The sequence below is a fragment of the Palaemon carinicauda genome, chromosome 4 (genome assembly GCF_036898095.1).
Source record: "Palaemon carinicauda isolate YSFRI2023 chromosome 4, ASM3689809v2, whole genome shotgun sequence".
Classification (NCBI taxonomy): Eukaryota; Metazoa; Arthropoda; class Malacostraca; order Decapoda; family Palaemonidae; genus Palaemon; species Palaemon carinicauda.
This window is the reverse complement of record NC_090728.1, coordinates 39,776,080-39,784,288: the sequence shown is the minus strand read 5'-3', so window position 1 is coordinate 39,784,288 and position 8,209 is coordinate 39,776,080. Positions and strand designations below refer to the sequence as shown.

The following is an 8,209-nucleotide window of genomic DNA, read 5'->3' as shown; positions in this document are numbered from 1 at the left end:
TGAAATTTTACTTGGAAATTCACTTTTATCTGGCAAGAAATGAAATAGGCAAAATAATTAGCAAGACAGAGGTTACTATTGATCTTCCCTCATCCAAGCTAAAATCTTCCTTCCCTGAGAAATATTCTATCTTTCAATACAAAGGAAATTATTTTGTAGATCTTTTAGATATATACAAAAAAAGATTGCGAGTAAAGTTAGGTATAGGTGATGTAATTTTATGATACCTTTAAAGAGCTTTCTTTAAAAAAGTAGGAGATTTTACATTAGCAAATAAATGTGATTAGCTTATCACAATTGATACAAATTCTAACTTCGTTATTTTTCAACCTGAAACCATTTTTTTTTTAAACATAGATCCTCAAACTTGAGATTAACTAAGAACATTTAAACTCTATTACTCACCACTCAAATTCTTTTAATGCTAACTAGCAAATATGCAAGACATCTATAGTATTTACAAACTTCTTTTTAGCGAGTAGCACTCTCTCTACATAGAAACCAAAGTACAACCTGTTATCCCCAACCCTAAATGCTACCTTGGTAATGTTTCAAAAAGAAATTGAAATATATATTCGTTGCAAATATTGTAAGAAAACAAAAAGAATTGTTTAGAATTATTTATGTTTGATTATATCAGTTTATCTAATATTTAAAGTAATTAAAAGAAATAGATTTAGTCTAAAAAAATTGCAAAAGTGTAACAAAGTCAATTTTAACTTATGTATGTACACACACACACACACACACACACACACACACACATATATATATATATATATATATATATATATATATATATATATATAACAAAGTCAATATTAACTTTATATATATATACATACATATATATATATATATATATATATATATATATATATATATATATATATATATATATTTCCACCCATTAATCCGTAGCCTGAGGCAGTAGTTGAATGTAGAATTATTTGTGTACTCTGCGATTTTGTAGACAATCAAGTCATTTCTCGCAAGTTTCCAGAATACCTTCTTTATATGTAAATTTCTTATTTCCTATATGTTGTTTAGTATATCTAAACCTTAAATTTCTAATCACGATATAATGTATATGTAGAATTTATAAAAGAAGCAAAGAATTTTCATAAAAAGTAAAAAGATGAATTAGATGGTTTTCTTTCTTTTTTCTCTAAACTGGCTGGTCCACCTTAAGCTATCCCCCGACACACTCTCTCTCTCTCTCTCTCTCTCTCTCTCTCTCTCTCTCTCTCTCTCTCTCTCTCTCTCTCTCTCTCTCTCTCTCTCTCAGACAAGCAACAAACAATAACTATCCTAGAATTGTAAGAAAGGTTATTTCTGGATATATGAGAAGCAAATTCCTAAATGGCATCCATCCCCTTTGTAACCTCTTCTAAAAGGATCATCTTTACGTATACATTCATATTCCTCCTCTCCACCCGTTTCATGCAAATCACTCTATTAGAAAATTTCACTTTGCATACTATGCTCCTCATCTTCAAAATTATCTAGATAATGTTAGACAACATCTGATATGCAGGCTGTGTTCTAATGTTTCCATGGCTGAAGCAAATGGGTTAGTATTCCAGCCATAATATTTCTGTCTCTCACACATCATGCAGGGTTACCAATTGATAGATTATATCATAGTTTTGCTAAATACACAAACAAAAATGTGATTTTCTTCCTTGGGATTCATAAAGACTATATACGTCCCTAGACACAAATTGCAGCTATATGTGACAAACTTGAAAGCAAAATCTATCAGGAATAAAGGTTATCATGGTATATGAAAGCCAGGAAGATGGCACAATTAATGTTAGTATGGATGATTAAAGAATGGAAATGGTTGATTGAAATGCAGTGAAGCTTTCTATCTTTCTATATGTTAAAATCACAAATCGAGTGTTACTTAAAAATGCAAACATGTCCATACAAAGTAGATTTTAGACATTATTGTAGAATTTGATCGACAAAAAAAAAGTATATGTATATTGTGGTCCCATTTCTCTATGTTTACTATATTGCTTTTTTACGTCATTTTCAGAAGTAACGATCATTCCCACCTATGATACGGATACTCTCGGCTACTGGGTAGCTGCCAATGAAGATGCTCTCATCGCTAATAAGATTGACTTGGCCCCATCAGCATCTCGGTGCACTATCAATCTTCAGGACCATGAGACAAGCTGCAATGCTTATCGTCTTGAATTCTGAGCAGTTTCGTCCCATTAACCTATCAAGTAGAAGATGCAAATCTTCAGGACTGTATTTGTGACAAGTAGTACATTTTGAAAAATAAAGACAGTATTCAAGTTGGCATTAGTAGGGTATCTGATGTGGCATTAGCAGGATATATAAGGAAAATTTTTAAGCCTTGAGTGAGGCTTTTCATTTATCAAAATTACTCGGAAAATGGAAGTGATAGTGAAAAATTATGCAGCCTAGATCTTGAGTGCAGTGATGAATTCGAGTGTTTCCTGTAGCCATAAGTCATAAAATGGGGTGTTTGAATACCTGGCCTGATGCACCCCATATCCCGATGCCTTCCACGAGAACTAGAGCTCTTAACATGCCGTCTGTGTCCCTTTTGATAGTCCTAAATTAGCCATCCAAATATTTTCATTGACCATTTTGTAGGTTCTACTATTCTGTCAAAATTGTGTCTAGATTCTATGGAAGCCAGGTAGTCACTTTTTGAACCAGAGCAGATACCTTTCAGTGGTCTTCTCCATTTACCTTCACGGACAAAGTGTTATAGGCTATTGACGGTGCAATTCGACTTACTACTTCTTTATGCATTATTTATTTATTACACAGAAAATATCTAAACTATGAAATCAGATAAGATACCATAAAAATTCTCCAATCCTAACTCAGAGTTTTGTCTGAGGTGACTACTCATACCGCTAAACATGACGAATCATCAGAGAGAAGAGATTTCTAATCGAAGTCTCATCCTTCAAAGATGGAATATTGAAAATAAAGTGGAACTAAACTTTGATAATGGACTTGTGAAAACAATGAACACTCCTATGACCGAATAAGGCTAAGCAATATATGCGTTTTTACAATTCACATAATAGGGTTCTATTTACTTGTTCAGCGTGATACCTGCTGCAGTCTCTAGGTAGGCCATGTTGTATATACATGGCTAGAAAACAGGTTGCTCATTTTGTAAAATAAAGCATTATAAAACTGTCATTGGCAGTTATCAGCTATATAAACTATAAGCCATATATAAAAACTAAAAAAAAGAGTTAAATGAATTTGTTATGATATGATAAGATGTATACTATAGTAGTTTGTAATCAGCCTGATAATGAAAGCAAGCTATTTTTCTCGAGTCAGGATGAATGGGCCAGCGATATCTGTATCTTCTTTCTTCCAGAAGGCGAGTGTTTGGGATTACAGCGAATGAGTGAAGATTTTTTATATATTTATCTCTGAGACAAGTCTCTATAACGTCCACAGATGCAGCTTAGTACTAATCAAGAATGGTACTGAATTCTAGTTATTTTGTGATATGTCATTTTTTCTGTTCCAGTTAAGATATGCCAGAGTCCGTTACCAGTCACTAGGAAGAATCTTCAACTCACTGTGTTAGCTATAAATATAATAACATTATACTCAATGCTTTTTCTGTACTTGCTAAATAAGGTATGTGTTACTGAGATGGGATAAATGTTTATAGACATGTCTGATGTATAGATCATTATACCATGCTATTAGTATTACTTCATAATACTTATTTTTTGGTTAATGCAAAACCGTTCCTTCTAACCGAATGCATTCCAGCTTCAGATTCCAATAAAATGAAAAAGTAACTTCTGGTGTGTCATAAGAAATGCTGTAGGACAGTGAAAAGAAGCAGCTCTCCTATAATGGTGCTACAACTGATGGTTATGCAAACAGTCTTATGTTCAAGCCGTTATTAGGTGTTTTCAGCCATGGGGGTGGCTGATCTGCCGAGGAATGTGTTCATAAGACAAAGTTTTGCAAGGTTTGAATAGTGAAATGACTTTAAAATCGCCAGCAACAGCAGAAGCTTGATTAGTTCATATGCAGGCCTACAATCTTGCTTCGAGGACAACACCAGGGTATGAGCGTGGTTTTCCCCATGCTTCTAATTAACTGCCAGCAATGCCTATTCGAGAGGAGTGACAAACTACAAGCAAACGAAGTTTCTACAATTTTGACAGCATTTGCCCTGGTTGTGCCCTTAAAGCGCTGGTTGAGGAATTACTCTGAAGAACTACTGAAAGCCAGTTACCAGTTGGATGGAAACGAATGAAAACGAGAAATCCCATACCTGAGGTCTTCCTATAGGCGGTTGTCTTTTGTATTACCACGTGCGCCGAAGAGAAAACTAGATCTAACGAATACAAAAACATTGCCTTTGGTGGGAACTCAAGTGTCATTTGGTTGTCAAGAAATATTCTTGTACCTGTAAGCAGATAATGTAACGATACAGAAAAAGGTTTCTGGTTATCATTTTAAATAAATGCTTAGGTGCTTATTGGCCAACCGGACTGCTTTTCCCTTCCCTCTAGCTTATTTATGGCAGGATTTTTCTCCTCTATGACCTTTTATTTAATAAGCCTATTTATTTGCCGCCACGTGAATGAAAATTCAGTTGTGACATAATTCAAAATCCTAATTATTTCTATGTGTGTTAAGGGGACCTGTATGGTGGGAAAAATAAATAATGTGCGTTAGTTGCCTTGACACAGTGTAAGTGTTCTTATCAACCTTTCTGAGAATTTGACTGTTTATGAATGAAAAGATGTGTAGCAGGGAATACTTAATTATTTAATCATGATATTGTGCCCTAGGATTATATTCTATAATAGAAGTTGTTGGGTGCATGTCACTCCATTCAGATTTGATCTTTATAAAGGTTGAATATGTGATATGATAATCATAATTATTAAGCTGTTATACAAGACAGGTGGTGGCTGGAAATGAAGCAAAAAGAGTGATGATATAATAGAAACTCTAAAAAAGAAAGTTGTACAGAGGCTTTTAGGCATCTCCGTAATTACCATTGTTCCTGTATCATGGTAAAAGAATATATATATGAAATATTTTTTTTCATTATTTTTCTCCGAGAAAGGGAACTTGCCCCAAGAGCTTTCTGAAGACTTTGGAACAAGAGCATTCCGACCATTTAATTCTTTTTGTCACAGTCAGTACTGAATCATTTGATATCGAATCACTAAAATGTTTCTTGACAAGGATTTACGTCACGACACATAAATGATCCGGAGTCTTCAGAAGAGGTCTTAATATCCGAAATTCTTAACCATTGTTATTATATCTTACCTGTGCACTTTGTTGTGTGTTTACAAGAATGTAAAAAAAATACAAAAAATATTAGACGAAATTCGCGAATAAAAGTCTTGACGTATCTCCGTGCATCCGGTTTTCTTTATTCACTGTAAATAAAACAAGATGTGATGACGTCACGGAATCAAGGTCGCGAATTTCGTCCGGTAGTTAAAAAAGCTTTTGCTTCGCGCTCCATGTCCCGTTGCCTCTAGTCAAAAACTAGAAGTCTAGAAATTCATGAAGTCTGCTGACACCAATGATGTGACTTGTTTAGCTATTTTGGGTCTTATATAGTTCTTCATTATGGTTAATTTTCGTTTTTTATTTGCCAATACGAAAATAAACCCTACTGGAACGCGATTTTTGGTTCATAATTGCTGGCCTTGTCACTAATATTACGCATATGTATGGGATATTCTGTGACATTAAAAGTAGAATAAAAGTACCACTGACCTTTCATTAACCTTTTTTTTTAATTTTTCGATTGTAATAGCAGAATTCAAAAATAATTTCTTAAACTTAATTGATATTTTATGAGTTCATTACAATGTTTTTATCCTAACTCTTATACTTAACAATCATAACAAGGTCCCCAAGTACATGCCAAGAAGCTCCATGACCCCTTGAGAACCCAGAGATCATTGGTTTTTGAGCTATTGCTGTATAGTTGTCTACCAAGTACAGTACTACAGTATTTGTTAATCAGTTCCGGTTTTCCAATTTTTTTAATTTTTGTTCTTTCACCCCAGGAAGGGCTCACAAAAGTAGCCAATGCCTGCCTAAGTGTCATCAATCTCTTTAATTTCATGTTCATTTCCAAAGCAGCAAAATATGGACATATCGTTCTAAAACAGAAAAAGAAAGAGCAGATCAGTCTAATGAGTTTGCTACCGTTTTCTTATAAGACAAAAAAACATGCCAAGATGGCACTGGTATGAATTAAACAACAAAAATGCAGCAGCATAAAATTGCCAATGAATTTGCGGGCTAATCTAGAGCACATTATGTGTACTTTAAATATAAAGTGCTAACGTGGTCAACATTACTTAGCTTAGGGTCCCCAAAAAGCTGGGCTGACCATGAAACCAATCTTCTAATAGCACTTAGAAAGACCAACCATACAAAATCTATATGAGAGGTATTGATTTGAGAGTAAGATTTATAATTGTAATGTTATTTTTTGGTAGCGACCACACTCCCTCTATAACTTTAAAATATATATCATTATTTATTTAAACTCCAGGTGTTAGCCTTCTGAACCTCTAGCCAATGCCATACCTAATATGTTGAAATGCCAACAGCATCTAAAATTTCTAAGAAATTGCCCAATAAAATACTGAGCAGTGACAATATTACTTAATCTTGCTGATCGGATGGACTAACATTGTTGCAGCGAACTTGGGCGATAATATACTGTAATATACCAAAAACATAACAATGAAAAGATTGGAAATGAAAGTAAAATCCAAGCGAGATGAAATAGAATTAGTAGAACTATCCAAAAACAAAAAACAAACTAAAAACTCAAGACATTCGTAAACACATTCAGAAAAAGATTGGGGATACACTAAAGGAAGAAGCATCAAATTGATGAAAAGAAGGCTTGGAACAGGTCGCCAATAGACATTGTTTCCTTTATTAGATGAAAATGGAAATATCAATAAAAGAGACCGAGTGGTAAACATTGCAGAGAATTCCTTTATACTAGTGGTGTAAAAAATAACTTCTAATAAAAGTAATGAAACACCTGTGCCGGTACCAAAATTAAAAGTAAAGAATATTAAAAGGCATGAAAAGAGGCTTAGCAACAAGTGAAGATAGCCTAAAAATTTATGAGTAATAGATGGAGGAGATTTCATAGTGGTAAAACTCACTGAACATTATACAAAATGGCTGCAAGAATGCTCTACACTTATAGCTTGAAAACTATGGTCAGAGGTAAAAGAATCTGAGCTTGAATATCCATGGGAAAAGGCAAAGGCTTCTAAATTGGTTAGCCCAAAGTGATAATTTCAGATCTGTAAATCTGAGCACTCATACTGTGGAGCAGGTCGGAAACCATCTCGGGAGTCGAAACACCTCACTTTGGTCAGGAACCGCAGTATCTACTGGCACTTAGGTTGCCTAACCTGGTCAGATTCTGAGGTTCTGGGAATTTTTCCTTCTTCCTGGATTACTAACTAAAATCTGAGAAAGGATTTGGTAATGTTTAAGCTGAGGAAAATAGTGGATGAGGCAATTAACAGTCTCGTTCCATGCCTGGAGTTGATCCCTGGTCATATTGAATGACCAAGAAAGGGTCAACATTGTGCATTCTTTCCCTGGAGATTGGATCAGGTCAGAGCTCAAAAGCATAGAGCTTTACCTGATGTTTGGAGAAGAAATGCTCCCTCTTCAAAGAGTATGCACGCCCTGGGCCAAAAATGAACCCAGAGATATACCTAGAAGAGGCCGATGATGGACCTAGTCCCAAAAGATCATGTTCAACATCAGAGACACAAGTGACTGGTACTAACACCCTCCAAAACAGAAGACGTACTGCGTATTCTTCCCCCTGAGTATTAACAGGTAAGAGCAGTCCTGGGAGGTATGCATATGATCTATGTGAGAACTGGAAACAAGTGACACAGGTCCTTGATTCTGATCATGCATTTGCATTGGAGCATTTCAGTGCTTGGATGAGCCATACTAAGAGCATTCCAGGGCAGTGGGTTGGTCTCATATCGGATTGGGGTGCGTGTTAGAACCTCGTTGAAAGTACATTGGGGTGCCCAGGGGACTGAAAGTACACACGGAGCTTCTCCCCTGGCTAATAAGTCATAAGGAGAACGACCACTAGAAGACTGAGGAATATATTTTCTTAGCACGCTCATTTGTCAGA

At 35.1% G+C, this 8,209-nt stretch overlaps 1 protein-coding gene across 1 annotated transcript in view; it reads left to right on the top strand.

Moving 5' to 3' along the window:
• LOC137639907 (microtubule-associated protein futsch-like) overlaps positions 1–4,610 on the top strand; it is a 296,623-nt gene extending 292,013 nt beyond the window's left edge. The window contains 1 exon segment of the mRNA XM_068372185.1: positions 2,045–4,610. Coding sequence (XP_068228286.1) covers positions 2,045–2,214 — 170 coding nt within the window. The 3' untranslated portion in view covers positions 2,215–4,610.
• Positions 4,611–8,209: the final 3,599 nt, after the last annotated feature.